The sequence below is a fragment of the Myotis brandtii genome, unplaced genomic scaffold (assembly GCF_000412655.1).
Source record: "Myotis brandtii unplaced genomic scaffold, ASM41265v1 scaffold600, whole genome shotgun sequence".
Classification (NCBI taxonomy): Eukaryota; Metazoa; Chordata; class Mammalia; order Chiroptera; family Vespertilionidae; genus Myotis; species Myotis brandtii.
The window spans coordinates 985,172-1,005,844 of record NW_005370273.1 but is presented as its reverse complement, the minus strand read 5'-3'; the positions used below and the strand labels follow the sequence as shown (position 1 = coordinate 1,005,844).

The 20,673-nt window shown below is 39.2% G+C and overlaps 1 protein-coding gene across 2 annotated transcripts in view; it reads right to left on the bottom strand.

Moving 5' to 3' along the window:
• IWS1 (IWS1 homolog (S. cerevisiae)) overlaps positions 1 to 20,673 on the bottom strand; it is a 49,035-nt gene that overhangs the window by 9,567 nt on the left and 18,795 nt on the right. The window contains exons 2-10 of one of the 2 annotated variants that reach the window (XM_014550406.1): positions 15,799 to 16,864; positions 14,761 to 14,950; positions 14,153 to 14,210; positions 9,043 to 9,140; positions 7,771 to 7,921; positions 6,626 to 6,708; positions 4,601 to 4,730; positions 3,393 to 3,510; positions 1,442 to 1,553 (exon numbers count right to left, since the gene is read on the bottom strand). In XM_014550406.1, coding sequence (XP_014405892.1) covers positions 1,442 to 1,553; positions 3,393 to 3,510; positions 4,601 to 4,730; positions 6,626 to 6,708; positions 7,771 to 7,921; positions 9,043 to 9,140; positions 14,153 to 14,210; positions 14,761 to 14,950; positions 15,799 to 16,198 — 1,340 coding nt within the window. In that variant the 5' untranslated portion in view covers positions 16,199 to 16,864. The remainder of the gene's footprint in view (positions 1 to 1,441; positions 1,554 to 3,392; positions 3,511 to 4,600; positions 4,731 to 6,625; positions 6,709 to 7,770; positions 7,922 to 9,042; positions 9,141 to 14,152; positions 14,211 to 14,760; positions 14,951 to 15,798; positions 16,865 to 20,673) is intronic. The other variant, XM_014550405.1, reaches the window with a different exon arrangement.

Sequence of the window (20,673 nt, the reverse complement as noted above, 5' to 3'; positions counted from 1 at the left end):
TCAGGGCACATGCCCATGTTGTGGGGTTGTCAATCCCCAGTCAGGGTGCATACAGGCGGCAACTGATTGATGTTTTTCTGTCACATCGATGTTTCTCTCCCTAGCCATCCTCTCTCTCTAAAAATCAATTTAAAAAAAAAGCATATCCTTGGGTGAGGATTTTTAAAAGAAGGAAGCTAGAAAGGAATAAGGTTGAGTCAGGCACATATTGAAGTATTTCCTTAGCTAACATTTTAAAATATCCCTTGGTCATGTGGGAGCTAGTTCTTAACTACCTAGACCAGGAATACAAATTCCTATAGAAAATCTGCCTTTTCAAAATAAGATAGATTTACAAAAATTGTCTCACCTCTTTCTCTCCATCATTGCTTGCTTTTTCTATTTTTCTCTCCAATTCCCATCCCCTAACTCTCCCAGGTTCTTATTGCCAACAATGGCATTGCAGCAGTGAAATGCATGCGGTCTATCCGTCGGTGGTCCTACGAGATGTTTCGAAATGAACGTGCAATCCGATTTGTTGTCATGGTCACACCTGAAGACCTTAAAGCCAATGCAGGTGAGTTATTTGCATTAAGAAAGCATCACTCTAGAGCAGCCGTGGGCAAGGATCCGGCCCTTTTGAAATGAATAAAACTAAAAAAAAAAGACCGTACCCTTTTATGTAATGGTGTTTACTTTGAATTTATATTAGTTCACACAAACACTCCATCCATGCTTTTGTTCCGGCCCTCCGGTCCAGTTTAAGAACCCATTGTGGCCCTCGAGTCAAAAAGTTTGCCCACCCCTGGGTTAGGGGCAATCAGGCAGGCGAGCAGTTAGTAGCCAGCGGTCCCGGGTTGCGAGAGGCAGTCGGACATCCCGAGGGGTACCCGATTGGAGAGGGTGCAGGGCGGGCTGAGGGACACGCCCCCCCCCGCACTAATTTCGTGCACTGGGCCTCTAGCAACTTTGTAAGAAAAAAAGAGCAAAGTGGAACATCAAAGTTAGACCACAATTAAGTCCTTTACAATCGAAAAATAATTCTTAATCTTGCACACCAGGTTTCATTATGGGTGAATGGTGACTGCCATGGATACAACTGTATCCAGTTTATTGAAACAAACTGAACCAATATTATCTTTTTCTCCTAAGAATTTGTATACGGGACTGAGAAGGACAGTTTTTTCTGCAAGTGGCCAGAACAAAAAAAGCGGCCTCCAGAACTGTGGCAGAGGCCACACTCCACCAGATCAAGCCAGAAGTCTGGGAGGGTGTGGGCCTTCACTTACACACTGTCCCACAGAAATTAAGAGGGTATTGTGAGCTACACAGACACATCAAGCCGAGAGGAAAGACAAAATCCTATCATCTTAGCAGGTTTCCTAATGATCTTATTTACAAAAACGCCAAGTTACTGTAACAATAACATCGACTCCACTTCCTCATACCTGTTCCCTCATACCTGCTCATTCTTCGTCGCTGAGGCATTTGCTCTAGGTCTCTCTGCTCCCTCTCTTCTCTCGTCATGCCTTTGTAATTTGAGGTAAGACCAAATATAGGCCGAGACCATTCATCTGTAACCAGGAAAACGCAATTATTTAGTACACGGAGTTGCATTCCTCCTACCATGTCTTGAAATAGTCACACTCTAGTGTTATGCTATATTCTAGGTATTTAGAATATTCTTTCCTTAAAGATACCATTATCTCAGGACCATTCATAGGATAAACGCAGCCTAATACCAACATTACAAGTAGCTCCAGTTGATTCAGAAAATTCAGTATTAAAAGGTCATTTAAACCTATAATCACCAGCTGTTTGAGAGTAATTCCTGACCCACTTTAACAGTCAACAAGTTGTATTGTCATTTCATAAAGATGGTCTAATTTCTAATTTACTATATTCAAAATGAGAAAATCTGGCCCGGCAGGCATGGCTCAGTGGTTGAGCATCGACCGATGAACCAGGAGGTTACAGTTCAATTCCCAGTCAGAGCACATGCATGGGTTGAGGGCTTGATCCCCAGTGGGGGGTGTGCAGGAGGCAGCCGACCAATGATTCCTATCATTGATATATCTACCTCTCTCTGCCTTCCTCTCTGAAATCAATAAAAATATTTTTAAAAAAGAGAAAATCTTGAAATTCTTCTACTTTCTCATTCTAAAAAATGTTCCCTTGTTACTTGTTAAAATGGTCTAAATCTTTAAAAATCATATTTTAACAGTGCAGCTTTAGGGTCTGTACTCCATTAAATCTAAGAAAGCTGCTAGGATGAACACGAAAAAAGTACTACAGGCCCATTGATTAGTTAGTAAAAGTCCAAAGGTGCTTTTATTTTGAAACATGATGTAGACTACTGTTGCATTTAATATACTATTAAGTGTTGTCAAACTAATAAGAAAGCAATAGTCTCAGAGGAGGTGGTCTAACTATCTTTGAAAATTGACCTGCCAGCCCTTCCCCTGGATTCAGAATCACTGTGATAACAAGTAGTGAGTATTATTTTTTTAGTGTAAAGGACTCAATCACTGGGAATATTCTGCTTTTCTCAGTCTAGGGCAAAAAAAGGGTCGGGAAAGACTGCACAAAAGCATCGAAAGTTTATTATTTAATAGGTAGTAAATTACAGATTATTAAACAAGATCAAAGATATAATAGTTCTCTGGTATATTAAAAAATTTAAATTTCCCTAAAAACTTCTGATACTCTTAAAAAATTCAATAGAAAAATAATTACTATCTTCAGAAGTTGTTGCTTTTTCAGTCTAGTTTGGAAGTTTAAAAATTCCTTCCCAATATGGAGCACAGCAAAAGTCAAGGAGAATGATGAAAATGCTCGCTTTTCATTCTTAAAACGGAAGGATTTTATAAACATTACAGCAACTGATTAGATGGAGGCTTGGAAGACCACTATAAAAGTAACAACAGCAGCAGCAGTGGCTAACGTTTCCTGAGGAGTATATATGTGTGTATGAATATCTATGGCTTTGTATATACTCTCTCATTTAATCTTTACAAAAAACCCAAAGCAAGCACCCATTTTACAGAGGAGAAAACCAGGGCCTAGAGCTGAAAGCAGGAGCCTAAGGATGTGCAGTAAGGTAGGTGGTGAATCCAGGATTTGAAACCAGGTATGACTAATGCCAGGACCAGCATTCCAGTGCCTCTCTCACAACCTGCTCTTGGTCCATGATTAGAAAATGCATCATTTTACTTGCTGTACTTAATATTGAATTATATACTTAAATATACTGAGAAGCATTTTCAGTGTAAAAGTAAAAAATCTGGTACCTATAAGAAGGTACCAAACATTTTTTCTACTCCACTTATATTGATTCTTTTTCAATATCTATTGGTACAAATACAGTTACCTTCTATAAACCCATAAACACAACAAAAACCAAATGTACATACTGATGAGTTTTCCTGCCATGTCCTTGTTGGACCGTGACTCCTTGGGATGTTTGTAGAGATACATCACTGCTCGTCCGATCCCACTGTGCTTCAGGGTCTCTTGGCTCACACTGGGCAGCTGAGGACATAAGCACGTGCACACAACATGAATCTCGCAGAACTGGGAGTCCTGCCCATCTATTCTAGAGGAGCCTCTGAGACCTGGCTCATTCACAATAGGATAAGTAACAAAAAAAACTCCATTTTCAGGATCTACAGATACTGAACACAAAGGTATTTTGTGTTCACATCAAGAGTTGAGAGTTCAGCCCTAACCGGTTTGGCTCAGCGGATAGAGCATCGGCCTGCGGACTGAAGGGTCCCAGGTTTGATTCCGGTCAAGGGCATGTACCTGGGTTGCGGGCACATCCCCAGTAGGGGGCGTGCAAGAGGCAGCTGAATCGATGTTTCTAACTCTGTATCCCTCTCCCTCTCCCTTCCTCTCTGTAAAAAATCAGTAAACTATTTAAAAAAAAAAAAAAAGAGTTGAGAGTTCAGTATTAGTGCTGCGTCCAAGTAAAACTTAACAATGTGAGAAAATGTGAACTACGCGTACTCAGAGGTTAACAGTTTAATACAAGATGCAGCACCGGCCCAGAATCAAATAGATCTAAGTCTGAACCCAAGCACAGCCATCTGCGAGCAATGTAACCTTGGACAAGTCATTTAACTTCCCTGAGTCTTAACTTCCTCATCTGTAAATGGAGACAATACACCCACCACCTTGCAGGCTTGTGGTGAGGAGTAAGAACAACAGCACACAGGTTTCTCGAGGATCCCCTCAGAAGCTATGTTGCTTGCCCCAGGGGTCACAGCCATGTCAAAGTGGCCCAGCGGAAGAGTCTAATGCAGGCTTATCTCTGAAGTTGGTGTTTTCACTCTTTCCCCCCCCCCCCCCCAACATGCCCACTGCTGTACTACTCTACACAGAAACCACAGCTCCTCCAGGATCTCTTTCCTTCAATGCCAGATTCACATGAAGTTTATCAGGGCCGCCTTCATTTATGCTCATTTTATTTTGCTATGTTCCTAAAAACATACTGAATAAAACCCTTCTTCTGGCAGAGAGAACACATAAATACATGGTAATATAAATATAGAGGTTGCAATAACACAAACCACATTAAATAATTAATGATGTGCGAACAATCAGATCATCTGGCTCTAACCTCTTGTAGAATCTTCAACAGCTCCTCTCGAATCTTTAGTGCTGGCAAACTCCTGTCTGGGAGAGGTGAGAGCCATTCTTTGATGGCAGACATCACACCACTGTCAATAAATGTTTCTTTAAGGTCCTGCCTGAAATAATAATTACACAAAAAAGTCAAGTCTATACATGTTGGTTCTACTATAGCTTCCTTTGATTTTCTTACGTATTTAATGATGCTTTCAGAAACCCTCCCACAGAGTCAGCCTGCACTCATGTTTACTGTGCCCTATTCACAGACTTCAAAGCAACAGGACATTTAGTTCCTATTTTCACAAACACACTTGACAGGCAGATGATTTGTTCAAAACAAAACAAACCCAAACTACACAAGTCAGGTTAATGTTAATATAAATGATACAGACAGTCAGAATAATGAGCTCCAATTATTACAACTACTAGAGGCCCGGTGCACAAAAATTTGTGCACTCGGAGGGGGGGGCTCAGCCTGGCCTGTGGCCTTTCTCAGTATGAGACTCCTCGGGGGATGACCACCTGCTGGCTTAGGCCCATTCCCTGGGGGATTGGGTCTAAGCTGGCAATTGGACATTCCTCTGGCAGCCCGGGAGCCCTCGGAGATGTCCGCTTGCCAGCGGGGAGCAGGTCTAAGCTGCAGTCAGACATCCTTAGCGCTGCTGAGGAGGCGGGACAGGCTCCCACCACCACCGCTGTGCTGGCAGCCATCAGCCTGGCTTGTGGCTGAGCAGAGCTCCCCCTGTGGGAGCGCACTGACCACCAGAGGGCAGCTCCTGCATTGAGCGTCTGCCCCCTGGTGGTCAGTGTTTGTCATGGTGACCAGTCATTCCCAGTAGTTCTGCTGTTAGGGACAGTTTGCATATTACCCTTTTATTATATAGGATAAAATGAATGCTTAATCTGTCAGGATAGCGATTCTGAAACTGTTTTGGGTGAAAGAAAACTCAGAATTATGCAAGACACCAGGAGGAAAGCATTCGCGTAGCAGGGAAAGTATGCCCATGAATTACTGACATTTAAATTTCATTTTCTGTACTAGAGTCAAGTATGTTAACAGACACCATGACACTATCAGAGGGAGCGATTTTCTAGTAGGAAGTCCTAGGTTCAAGGTGAAATCAAGACTGTTCAGGCATCGCCCTGGCTGGTTTGGCTCAGTGAATAGAGCGTTGGCCTGCGGACTGAAGGTTCCTGGGTTTGATTCCAGTCACATGCCCAGGTTGCGGGCTCAGTTCCCATTGGGGGGTATGCAGGAGGCAGCTGATCAATGATTCTCTCTCAACATTGATGTTTCTATCTCTCTCTCCCTTTCTCTTCCTCTCTGAAATCAATAAAAAAATGTATTAAAAAATTATTCTGGCACCTCAGCAAAACAATGCAAGACCTTGCTAACAATGATTCATCAAGAAAGGACCCTTATTCCAGAAGTACCAATGACAGTTCATGACAGAACAGGCCACATCAGCCTTGCACAATATGTGCTTCACTCTCCCATAATGTGCTCTCCCTTTCTCTTCCTCTCTGAAATCAATAAAAAAATGTATTAAAAAATTATTCTGGCACCTCAGCAAAACAATGCAAGACCTTGCTAACAATGATTCATCAAGAAAGGACCCTTATTCCAGAAGTACCAATGACAGTTCATGACAGAACAGGCCACATCAGCCTAGCACGATATGTGCTTCACTCTCCCATAATGTGCTCTGTTCTGTTCACACTGGGAAAACAGCTGTACATTTACCAGACTGAAAACTGTCTATAAAGAACAATATTAGTGGTTTCCATGTTTTTCTTTCATTAATATCAGTTTGTTATCTCTGTTCCATTTGCATCAGGAATCAAGGTTTAAAAGAAATTTGTGAGACGGTAACATAACTTAGGAAATTCTATTCATTATTGCTCTATGAATTGACAGAAGGCAATCATTCTTTAATATCTTTAGAACACCAGTACATAGTTTGACTATCATTCCACTAAAAGGAAAAAACTTTTTCAATAAAACAATACTTACTTCTTAAGGTGCATAACCACAGTAGGTAATAATGTTAATTTTTTCAGTGCTGGCTTTTTTTGATTGTTCAACTGTCTGTCTTCCTATCCAGGAAGAAAAAGATTTAAAAAATAATAAATAAAGCCATTATTAATAATGAATTTCAAGCATTATAATTTAGAGTCTAAAATAAAGCAGCAATTTTCCTGAGAAACTATAGTTTTTCCTACAAGAAAGAAAAATTAAGTTAAAAACTGACTTTTGTGTATAGCCCCAAATTCTGTATCTGTCCATGTCAATCAAACCCATACAGCCATTAAAATAGCTTTAACAATTACAAATTGAGAAAATAATTTTAATTCAAAATAGTGGCATAATTGTAAAGTTTTCAGAGTTCATGTAAGGTACAAAATTATACCTGGGAAAATTTGGTTTATTATCAGAAATAACTTTCCAGCTGGGAGGCTTGTATAATAATGGGATGTTATTAAAGGAGAGTTTCAGTATTTACTTGGGCATTTTTTAAATTATGAAAAATTTCAAATTCCACAACAGAAAACAAATAATATACTCCTGTTATGTACATTTTAACAACTAAACAAACATGGTCAGTCTTATTTTAGCTATTTCTCTAGCTATTTCCCCCTCAACCTTGAATTATTTCAAAACAAATCCTAGACACATATCACTGAATGCATAAATACTTCAGGAAGTGTCTCCAAAAGATCAGAACTGGTTTTTAAACATAATAACATAATTTAAAAAATTAGGGCAGAATTTTAAAGCACAATGAGTTAAATGCAATCTCTTAATCAGAGGCAAAAGAATAACATGAGTTTATAACATAGTAAGTGTATGACTTTTTATACGTGAAGAAAAATTAAACTTCGTGGTAAACCAGCCAAACTGGAAAGAAAATCATTCCCCCATAAAATTAGCAAAGCCATTAGGCTAAAAAGGCACATTTTTACTTAATACTTTCGTCTTTTCACTTTTTCTAAACATGTTACTAAAAATTAAAATTTTTTCTGTGCTTAAAATTTAGAATAGTAAATGCTTTATTACAAAAAACAAAGTATCTTAAGTGTAAGCAAGGGCTAAGCTAAAAAACAAAAAGCCATAGACCCAATTAAGTGGGAGAACGATTAAGCTAGAAGCCAACTCACCTCAGCAGCTTCATTCATCTTGACGATCATGGCGCTCACCACATCGTCTGCATCACTAATAAAAGTACCACCATCACGATTACGTCTGCGCTTACCGCTCATGCTCTTTTTCCGCTGCAACATCATCTCAAAATCCGACAGAAAGTCCATACTAAGCAGTAACACAAAAATCAAGTGATATACAAATTGCCTTTTAAATACACATTTCCTTTGATCACAGTTAAGAACCAATTTTCTTAATTGTAATTCAATGGAGAATTCTCTTCAAGTACCACAAGTACTTATAACTTGCCTTTACAAGAGCATGTGATCCTGGGTTTTCTGTTCAACCTCTATACTACCCCAATTGTTACACACTAAGCTTTTCATACACTATGTTAACACTTGCATGTATCAGCTTGAGAAAGACCATTTCCAGTTCCAAGTTCTTGTTCAGGGGGTACTGCCTGCAATTCCATGGTTCAGTTATGGCTGCACTGACTTCTGGGGGAGATACAGTGGTGTTCACTCATTTGGGTGTTTTGTCTTCCATAGCATAAGTAGAAAAAAAAAAAAAAACCGCTGCTTTTCAGTGGTACAGCTCAAAACGTAATGTCACTGAGATAAAGGTGGACATCTACAGACTTGCTAAGAGCCTCAAAGCTTTATGGCTTTCCCCTGAATCATTACGCTCAAAGAGGAAGTTAACTTGCTCTCTGCCACTGTCATATAAATGAGAAGTGATTTATATGTTATATGATAATTTCCAAAGGTATTACCAAGCTCCTTCAGCATGTCACTAGGAATTAAAAAGGGAAATAAATATTTTTTAAAGCATTATCTTTACAACTGTAAACAGCAGCTAATGAATCATTCTGTTTGGCACTTTTCAAGATACCAGATTGTTCTGAACACATTAACGGAAGTATGTGAAATACAATCAAGTAATATTTTGCAATTAAGACTTTAGCATTATTTCCATCAGGACCCCAAAATCAATTTTTCTTCTAAAAGCACATTTTTTTGTAAGAGTTTATTTGGTGAGATATAAATGAAGAGCCTGGCACCATAAAACTCCACAAATTACAACAGCTGAGCACAGGGCAAATGAAAGAAAAATAACAAGAGCAAATCGTTTACAAACAGCACTGTAGTTAAACAGAAGGGAGAAAAAAGGAACAGATCCCTTCCTATACCTAATCAGAAGCCAAAGTAAGAAAAAACCAAGTTTGATAGCCTTTACCTTCATTTTTATAGTCTCTTAAAAAAATTCCTTTTAAATAAAAGACTTACTGTTTTCCTCTCTTTATGTTATCATCAGAATCTGAATCTTCAGCTTCTTTTACCTGTGTTTCACTTTTTTCTTCTTCCAAATCTTCTTGGTTAAAACCCTAAAAGCAGGGTATATAGCCAGTTATCACAACCACATTACAGATTTTCTTCTGTGTAACTGCTCTTACTTTTTTGTACTTTAACTGCAATACATTCACAAAGAATGAAAATTAAATAGGTATCAAAAGGTATACAGCAAAAAAGCTCCCTCCCACCCTAGTCATTAGTGTTACTACGCTTTCTTGTGTCTCCTTCCGGTTATAGTCATTTATACAAGCACTTCTACATGTTATACTTACTCCTTTTATTATACAAGTGACAGCATACTACTACACACACTAGGTACAGTATATCATCATGCACTTTCCACATCCTATATAATAAAAGTGTAATATGCAAATTGTCCCCTCGACCAGGAGTTCAACCACTTGCTATGCGCTGACCACCAGGGGGTGGCGTGGAACATGGTGGGCATCGGCGACGAGATGCAGGGAGCGGGCAGCAGTGGAGGCGCTGCCAGCTCCAATGGGCTTCCGGGTGAGCCGGGCAGCAGCAGCTGGGATCACAGGGGCCGGTCAGGCTCCCCATGGGTTTGCGCAGGAGCCAGTCTGTGAGGCCTGCTGGCCAGGAGAGAGCACACTGCCCGCCCACAGGCCCATGCTGCGGCCCAGCCCATGGCATCTGGTTGCACTCACTACATCTCTGCGAGGGGACTCGGGTGCCGTGATTCATGTGGAGGGGGTTGCGCAGGGGCCTGGGGGCTCAGGTGCTGCCCAGGGCCCAGAGGTCAGGTGTGGGACCTACCCTTCCACGTCAGACGCTTATGCTTTAATCGCCGGCCAGGCCAAGGGACCACACCCTTGCACAAATTTCGTGCACCAGGCCTCTAGTATAATAAAATCTGGAGACTAAGTCCTATCAGCATAAAGCAACCTCGTTCTTTTGAAGGCTTGGCTATTTCACCACATGTCTGCAACCATAATTTGTTTATACATTTCCCTACTGACATTTAGATGTGTGTATCTGAAATTTTGAGAAATATTTGCCAAACTGTCTTCCAACGAGGTTATGCCAATGAACTCTCCTTCCAATACCATCTTCATAGGTGATCAACCACTGATATTTCCCAATCTCTGAACTGAAAAACAAAGGCATCTGTGTAGCTTTCTTTGCATTCTGTCATGAGTAAGGTTGGGCTTTTTTCTTTTTATGTTTAGAAGCCATTTGTAATTCTGTGTGAACTCTCAACATCCTATTATTTTATGTTGGGTCTTTGCCTAATTGGTCTGAAAAACCTCTTTAAAATTAGCTCTCAAGTGACAGGAACTGCAGAGCCCATAAAGTTTGCTTTTGTTCATGGTAATGTTTTCCAGGCATTTTTTTTTAATGGCCAGCTGTGTTATTTTTTTTTCTAGGCATGATTCTTTATGTAATTGAAATAAATGATCCATCTTTGCTTATAGCTTCTAACTCTTATCCATATTTAGAAAGGACTTCCCAATGACTGTTGGGACGTGTATTTTTCTCAATGAAATGAGTGTACAGCAAAGTTGACATAAACTCTCCAAACTAGAGGAACAGACCTTACTCTTGCACAGTGTTGTTTAACCCAGTGTAAGCTCCAGGAGGGCAATTTCCAAACAACCTTCGGCAGAGAGGCTCTCAAATACTTGCTGATTCATCCAGTTTCACTCTCTTTTGCTTTAGTAATAAAAGTATGATTTCTTTTTTAATCCAAGAACTATTTAACAAGGAAGTTTTAAATTTCTGGGTGGCAAGGGTGTTTTGGTTGCTACTTTTGTTATTAATTTTCAGTTTCATGGCATTGCAATTAAGAAAATGTTGTCTATACTTTGTACTTTTTGTAAAAGCTTGATTGTAAAATTTATATAAAAATGCAAACCAAGAAAAGTCAAGTCAATCTTGAAGCATAACAACCTTAGAGGACATAACCAACTAAATATAAAAAAGACACCATGGAAACATATTGGATAATATATACAGACACTTGATTTATGACAAAAATGGCATTACACAGTAGTGGGAACAAATGAGCTAGGTCAATTGAATATTCCAAATGGGGGGAAATCTTGACTCTATCTCATACACACCACACAAAAACCTGATTGTACAAGTAAATGTGAAAGATGAAACAATCAAGCTTCTAGAGAATAACTCAGGAGAATATTTTTGTATCCTTGAGGACAAGCAAAAATTTTCTTAGAATTAAAAAGCTTTCAACATAAAGGAAAGGACTGGTAAAGTTGATTTATATTAAAATTAACAAGTTTTGTTCCTCAAGACTCCACTAAGAAAGTAAAAAGGCAAGCCACAGAAGAAATTTTTAAGTTTTATAATCACCCAAAGGGTTTTTATCCAGATTATATATATAAAGACTCTTCTGCAGTGTTTTGGTTCTTTCAGTTACATTCCACATAGATTATACATCTGTCATTTCTCTTTGCAGTTTATCAATTTTTGTTTTGTATGTACATATTTGTTTTGGGTGAACATGGCTAAGTACAATTTTAAAAACTTCTATCAGTATAAATTGATTATCTTTATCTCAAATAATGTTTTTTACCTTAAAGTCTACCTCTTTACTATTCATATAGCTCTACCAGTTTTATTTATTTATTTTTTGGGGGGGTAATGTTCAGGTAAAATATCTCTTTCTATCCTTTTATTTTCAACTTTTAAAAATCTTGTTTCAGATGAATCTTGAAATTATTATACAGCAGGTTGTTAAAAATCTGTCTGACCATCTTTATCTTTAAAAAAATATTTTTATTGATTTTAGAGGGGAAGGAAGAGGGAGAGATAGAAACATCAATGATGAGAGGGAATCACGTTGCCTCCTGCACACCCAAATGGGGATCGAGCCTGCAACCCAGGCATATGCCCTGAGCGGGAATCAAACCTTCTGGTTCATAGGTTGATGCTCAACCACTGAGCCACACCGGCCAGGCTCATCTTTGTCTTTTAATTGGAGCACTTAATTCAATTTAATGTAATTTCTGATATTACCAGTTTAAATCTGTTACCTTACTGCGTAATCTTTTTAGTGGTCATTTAGAGATTACAAGGGGCACCCTAACTTATTAAAGTCTAATGGGCTTTTATAAACATTTGCAAAGGCCTGTGAACACTTCAATTCCATGTATATTCCCAATTTGTTACTGCTGTCATGTGGTTTAATGTTACATATATTTTAAGCCACACCAGACATAACTTGTTTTGTACAGACAACACGCATTTAGACTTATCCACATAATTGTGTTGCTTCTTCCCTTCCTGCATCCCTGGCCTTTCTTTCTGCCTTTAGCATGTCCTCAGTGGGACACTGCAAGATGAAACGAGGAAGTATTCACTCCTGAAAAGTGTTTTGCTGAACATAACAGGGCTCTAAGTTCACAGTTATTGGATTCTATTGTTTCTGCTAAGAAGTCAGCTGTTAGTGTAACTGTAGGCTCTTTTCTGAATGTAATTTTTCCCACCCTAGCTGCTTTTAAGATGTCTCTTTTCTTTGGTTTCTTGCAATTTTACTGATGCATTTAGGTGATGTCCTTGTTTATCCTGCCCGTAATCTGTAGAAATCCCAGAATCTCTCACTGTATCAGTCTGTGTGTCATTTCTTTAAATACTGCTTCTGCCACGCGTATTTCTTCTCCTTCTGGGATTCCAATTCACTATGTTCAACCCTCCTCGTGTATAAATTATGTTTATTCTCTTATATTTTCCATACTAATATATCCCAACACTTCATTCTAAATAGTTCCTTCTAGCCTATCTTCCAGTTCACTCATTTTCTTTTCAAATACATCTAATCCATTAAATTCATTCACCGAGTTTTTAATTTCAGTGACTATATTTTTAGTTCCAAAATTTCTCCTTGGTTCTTTTCCAAATCTGCCTTATCTCTTAAAAAATTATTTGCTCTGTCAAAATTTTAATCTTTTATCTCCCTGGACACATATATATTCTTAAGGCAATATCTAAAATTCCTATATCTAGAGCCCCTAAGTCTATTTCTATTGTCTGTTTTTAGTGTTTTCTTTGTAACATTATCTATGGAGTACCATAAACTACAGAAATATTTTGAGGCCTACAATTATGTCACCTTTGTCCTAAAAGGATTTCTGTTTGTATATGCCAGGGGCCTAAGAACACTAGCCGACAGGTTAAGAATCATTGTGATCAAATTTCTAAGACCAAGGTTCTTACATTGCTAGATTATTCAAAGCTGGCCTAACATCTGAGCAAAGGCTATTTCCCCGACAGGTCACCCTTCATCCTAGGAGTCCATGGTATTTCAGGGTCCTCTGACATCAGCAAGCCCTCACCCCCAATTTTGTCTCTTGAGCCTTGAGGACACCAAAACATGAACAGTCTCTCAGCCTGAGCAGGCACCTCCCAGAACAAGCAGTTCCACACGCTGAGCTTACTCTCTAGGCTGCTGTCTCTCCCTGGTTTGACTTAGTTATTCTCCGTCACCTTGTTCCTCTGATGATGAACACAATGGGCTGGACAGAAGTTCTATAACTATTGTGAATCTTTCTCTCCAGCATTACAACATGCCTTCCGTTATCTCTTACTGTGTTCCTCCCTTTAATCCAACTTTGCCTGTCATTTTCCTTTTATGCTTTGCAGACTTTTTTATTTCACTTTCGGAATCACTTTGTTCTAGAGTTTTAAAACATATTTATACATATATTTTTATTAATTTCAGAAAGGAAGAGAAAGGGAGAGATAAAAATATCAACGAGAGAGAATCATTGATCCGCTGTGTCCTGCACACCCCTACTGGGGATCAAGACCACAACCCAGGCATGTGCCCTGACCAGGAACCTCCTGGTTCATAGGTCAACGCTCAGCCATTAAGCAACACTGGTTGGGCTAGAGTTTTATAAAAAAAAAAAAAAATTTAAATTTTGAAATAAAAATGTTTTTATTGAATATATCATAGTTGTTTATTTCTATTTATTGGGATCACATATTAGAGAACCACTACCATAAAAGCAAACAAAAAAAAGCAGTCACAAAGAAAGTACTACTTCCATCTTATACTTACTGTAAATTCTTCTTCCTCTTCATCACCAGATTCTCCAAATATGTCTGCAATGAGATTTCTAGAAGAGAAAATATAAAAAACTGTTCATTTGCTTTCTTCTTATCTGCATAGAAACCTAAAATCTTTTTGTCACAGGGTATAATTTCATATAGTAAAATGTGCCATTCTCACATCCATTTTAATGAGTTTTGATAAAAGTACACATTTAAGTAACCATTATTCTAATTAAGATGTAGAACAACCCATCCTCCCAGAAAGTTCGCTTGGGGCCCTTTCTAGTCAGTTTCCCACATCAACATCCTAGAGCCGATCACTATTTTGATTTCTATCACCAGATTAGTTTTACCCATTCTTGAACTTCACAGAAGTGAATTGGGACATGTCCTCTCTACTTTCATGTAAGATCTTATGTTTGAGATCCACCTACGTTGGAGTCCTTATCAACAGTTCAGGAACTAAAACCCTACATCCCCAATGTTATGCAATTAGACAAGATATATTGTACTATACCTCAACACAAAATTTTAATGCAAGTGTAAAAAACTTAGAAGACAGTTTTCTACCACCTTATATGAACCCTTGAAAATTCATGTTATTATGTCACTTACTCTTCTTCATTCCCCGACTCACTATCACTCCCAAACAGATCCTTCTCTTCATTTTTCTTATCAGATAATTCTTTCCCTGCTTCTTCTTCACTGTCAGATGCTGTAGTCTTCTCTCTTTTGCCCGATTTGTCTGATATAACATCACTGTCAGAGTCCTCTGCATCAGAGACAACACGACTCTTCTTTGCTGCTGTAGTAAAAGAAATCATCACTGATCTTATTCTGTCACAGTCATTGTATGACTAAGAACAAGTACTTTAAAATGGAAGTATGTGGCAAAAATCAAAGGCCTCCTGACACAGTTTTTAGAATAAAAAAATAAGTAAACGTTTCATTCAGTCACCTTACAGTTACTTATTGTTCAGGAAAAAGTGGCCAAAAGATGAAAAATGAAATAGCTACCTTTACTTTTGGGGAAAATAAGACAAGGCCGATGTACATAATCAGAACACCTTCTATGCGGCTTAGTAGTAGCAGAGTTAAAAGGCCGAACATTCTTTTATGGAGCCCATCGTCCCTGATGGTTACTGGAATGTCTCATCTCCCTTAGTAAACTCGCACATGTGTGGTGCTTTTTCCTTCTCCTGTAACAACTGTCAGGTTATAAGTTTTATGAAACTTACCAAAAAAGGTAAGTTTCATAAAAAAGTAATCAAGTAGCAAAGACTAAAATACTTGGCAGACATGGAATCTCTAAATGAAGAGGTACGCACATATGAGCGCCCAGTCACTGTCCGGATGGCTTCTAGGGCATTAGCTGGCTGAGTCTCACAGCTAACTCTGGTCAATACTTGGGTGTCCATATAAACATAGTTCTTTGAGATATTACCTTCCAGTAAAAAATACTAAATCTTTCATATTTCCATTGAAATGAAAGCAGTCTAGCTTATTATTTTGAGGCACTCAGAACTTAAGAAATGCTGTTAGAACAACTCAGAAGAAATTACAGCTCTAACATTCCAGAAAAAGAATGCTTTACAGTTATAAGCTTAGATGGTAAGTAAAGCTATGGCTAACCAGTCCAAAATAATTCCTTACATGCTTTCTCTTCTTCACTATCAGAAAGTACAGCAGCTTTTCGCTTTGCTGCTTTCTCCTCTTCCCCCTCTTTTTCTTCATCTTCATCACTGTCAATTTTTGGCCTTTTGGGCTTTTCCTCCTCACTGTCAGAACTGTGAAACCGTTTCCTGTCTATATGGCTATCTAAATGGCAGGAGTTATTCTGCATTTCGGTCTCCTCCCCCTTATTCTCCCCATCGCTGTCATCTGACGCTGGCTTCGGCTTGTGTCTGGACGCCTCCTCCGTGTCGGAATCACTGGCAGGTCCCTTCTGAGGCTCCTCACTCTCAGAGTCACTAACTCGGGGTTTGGGAAGCTCTTCATTGTCAGAATCACTGGCCTGGGTCCTTGGCGGGTCCTCACTTTCTGAGTCACTCATTTGGCGTTTGGGATGCTCCTCGTTCTCGGAGTCACTGGCTTGGTGCCTTGGGGGATCCTCACTTTCCGAGTCACTGACACGGGGTTTGGGAAGCTCCTCATTTTCAGAGTCACTGGCCTGAGTCCTCGGAGGCTCCTCACTTTCCGAGTCACTGATCTGAGGTTTAGGAAGCTCCTCGCTTTCCGAATCACTAACTTGAGGTTTGGGGAGCCCCTCGTTTTCAGAGTCACTGGCTGGGTGTGTTGGAGGTTCCTCACTCTCAGAGTCACTGATTTCAGGTTTTGGAGCATCCTCTGTTTCAGAGTCACTGGCCGGACTTTTGGGGAGCTCTTCAGTCTCTGAATCACTGGCAGGATGCTTTCTAACATCTTCATTCTCTGAGTCACTTGCATGCCCATTAAGCAGCTCCTCGTTTTCAGAGTCACTAACAGGCAATTTCTTGGTCTCCTCACTCTCAGATTCACTCCCATGGTGAACGACACCCTCATTTTCAGAATCACTTGCAGGAGGCTCTGCATGCTCTTCAGATTCAGAGTCGCTGTCCTTTCGCCTTTGAAGCTCCTCACTTTCAGAGTCACTAGCGTTAAGATTCGAAGGGTCTTCATTCTCAGAGTCTGTCACATGATGTCTTTTGTTGAGGCCATCTTCTTGATCACTAGGTTCATTCTGAAAAATAAAGGGAGAGAAAAATGAGGAAAGTGCAAAAAAAATGTTTGGTAGTGAAATGTTAAAATTTTTCAACAATTTTTTAAAATTGTAGGAATACATACACTTAAATGTAGAATTCTTGTCCTATTCCTTTATAGTAACATCCTACCTTAAAGAAGGCCATCTATCTGTAAAATGGCTAACATGGTTTAGATCCCAAAATGGGTAAAATATAACCAGCTCTCACCAACACACATTTATAAAGCATACCCCCTGATTACTCAATAGACCACTTATAATTTAAAGAGCTAAGAAAGTAAGTCTAACTTTCTCACATATTTCTAGCTCCTAAACATAGTTTTCAAAGAAATACGAACAAACATGTACCCAACTTCTTTTAAAAGGGGATTTTACAAAGTTAAAATTATTTTAAGAAAAATTGACAGCCAGGTGGGAAGGGTCAAAAAAAATGGCATATTCTCCCTAGTTAATCTAAACAAACGAGAGGTGTAATGAACATTTACCAAGTACCTAAACTAGATACCATGTTAGATTCTCTCCTATTAGTTCATTTACTCTTCACAACAGTACTTTATATGGTAAGAAAACAGGATTGGAGCAGTCTTAATCATACATCTAGTAACCCAGGTAGAAAAGTTTAAGTTTTAGGGAAAACATGACTAATCTAATTAGATTATACTGACATGTTACTTAGAAGTGATCTGAAAACATATATGAACTTAATATATGTATTTTATAGCTATGTTCTAAAATGCATAGAAAAATATACAAAATTAAACATACAAAGACACTAATAACAAAGTGTTTTAGGATCTGGGGAATTTTTCCCCCTTTTAGCATCTTTCAATAACAGTGATAACATTCTGGTTTAAAAAGTGAAAGGATTTCTGGGTTAAAAATTTATTAAGTCTATTTACTAAATATTTCTCTTTAAAATATAAGACTGATATTACATGAACTCAATTTCCAAGGAACAAAGAATCTTTAATAATGTATATGCCCACCAATCATGCTATAAAATAAATTAAGTGACAAGAGAATCCAGTGACAAGAAAAATGGCATGACAAGTTTTCACAATACCTATACTTTAACAGACACTTCAGGGGCTGTTGTCTAATGAGGAGCCAGCCAAATAGATCATACCCCTATTATGAAGGTATGTATAATTATTTTGAAAGTCAATAGGAAATGATCTATGAGAGTGAGCTATAAAAGGTGTGTAACAACAGGTTTTGCATTAGCTTGTGATGACTGAGTTAAGAAGTTAACTAGATCACTGACGTGGAAAAATACCAGCGGAGGCAAATGAAGCAAGAGGCAAAAGTAAAATTGTAACCGGCTCCTGGAATGCTTTCTATGACATGCCATGACATATCTCTAACACCATGCTTGTGTTGTGACTCTATTTTAGTTGCAAACAACAGAACCATCTCCAGAAAAAGGAACAATCTTTCCAGAATCAAAGTGAGACAGATGACTAAGACTCAGGAAGGGTAGGACAGCTTAGAGCTCAGAAAAGGGATCTCCGGGGTCTTTTCACCAGAGCATCACAGAAATGACTAGCTAGCCCTGCTAAACGTCAGTGTCTGGGAGAGAGAGTCCAGTGGGCTACAGCAATACTAGATGCTGTGAGACTCAGCGATTCAATGGGTTACAGCCAGAGCACGGGCACAGCAAAGAGAGCCACTCCCCAAATAGAGAGAAACCACAAACTGGGCAATTATCCCAAAACTTACCTGCTATACTCTACCCCAGATTTCCTAACACATGATGTGTGCATTCCAACACAAGCAACCATTGCAAGGACACTACATATGATAATGATTACAAAACTTATGAATTCCCATCAGTTTTAAGGAGTTTCATTAAACCAGACTATCTATCCATAACTTGTGGCATGGTGGGGGAAAAAGGTAAAGAAATTACTGCAGTAAGAAAGTGCTATTTCATAGACTTGAGTTTGAGAATGCACTTAGACAAGACATCATGAGGTTTGGGAAAAAGAATACATTAGAAATCATACAAGCTTACAAGTTATCAACAATATTCCCTGGTCGGGGGGCTCAGCTGGCTAAATGTCATCCTGTGCCCTGGAAGGTTGCTGGTTTGATTTCTGGTCAGGACACATATCTGGGTTGTGGGTCCAATCCCCACTCAGGGTAGGGGTGGAAGGCAACCGATCAATGCATCTCTCTCTCTCAGCATGTCCTTAGGTGAGGATTAAAAACAACAACAAAAAACAATATTCAAGCATTTTAGACTGGTTTCAGATTGAAATTAGTTTAAATTGCAAACTTAAAAAAAAAATCCAGCTCAGCAGGCATGGCTTAGTGGTTGAGCATCGACCTATGAACCAGGAGGTCAAGGTCGGATTCCTGATCAGGGCACATGCCTGGGTTGTGGGCTCAATTCCCAGGAGAGGGCGTGCAGGAGGCAGCCGGTCAATGATCCTCTCTCATCATTAATGTTTCTATCTCTCCCCCTCTCCCTTCCTCTCTGAAATCAATAAAAAATGTATTTTAAAAATATCCAAAGTACAGTTTTTTAAGTTAGATGTGAGTACAATAACTCAGTAGTAGAAATTGTAAAAAAAAAGAAATCCCCCTAATAGCCACTGTCAGAGAAACTGAGCACTCTGAGTGTCCTTGGAGGCTTTAGAAATGACTATAACACTTCACACCACCCCTCTTAAAATCATTCACACAGTTGTTATAAATAGCTGCTGGCTATCCATAATGAACAATCGGTCATTTATCGCAGAATACATGCTGTAGTAGTCACCCTCCTTATGGACCAGGGCTACAACACACACACAGAAACTGACATTTTAAAATTACGAAGTAAATAATAAATTGTCTTAAAGCAAATATCAATTTGTAAATTTCAAAGTAGTATATGAAAGTCAGGTAGGAACCCTAGTAAAGAACCAAACTCAGTTCCTCAAAAAAATATGGAACTGCCATTTGATCCAGTGATCCCACTTCTAGAATCCCTAAGAAACCCAAAACACCAAGCAGAGAGAATGTATGCACCCCTATGTTCATAGCAGCACAACTTACAATAGCTAAGAGCTGGAAAACAGCTCAAGTGTCCATCAGTACATGAGCAGATAAAAAAGCTGTGGTACATTTATACCATGGAATACTATACAGCAGTAAAAAAGAAGGACCCCTTACCCTTTGAGACAGCATGGAGGGACCTGGAGAGTGTTATGCTAAGTGAAATAAGTCAGTCAGAGAAAGACAAGTATCACATGATCTCACTCATATGTGGAATCTAAGTAACAAAATAAACTGATGGACAAAATAGATGCAGAGGCATAGAAGCATGGAACAGAATGCAGAATCTCAGAGGCAAGGCGGGGGAGGGTAGGTGGGTGGGGGGGAAGTGATCAACCAAAGAACTTGTATGTTTATACGCATAATTCATAGATACAGACAACAGGGTGGCGAAGGCCTGGGGTGGGGGGCAGGAACGGGTTAGAAAGGTCCATGGGGGAAGAAAGAGGACATATGTAATACTTTCAACAATAAAGATTTAATTAAAAAGAAAGATTATAAAGGCTCACATTCTCTGGGTGGGGAGATGTCAGCGTACATAGGTAGTTATTAGCGTGAGGAAGAGAGCTCGTTATTAACATAAGGAAGCAAAGGGGGATTAAATCATCTAAATCCGGGAAGCTGGAGCAGGGAGCAGGGAGCAGCATTCCCACCAGCTGACTGGTCACCAGGCAGGTTCACACACTACAGGAAACTGCCAGAGAGGAGACCTCATCCTCAGAAGGGATAGGACCATCTCCCCAGGG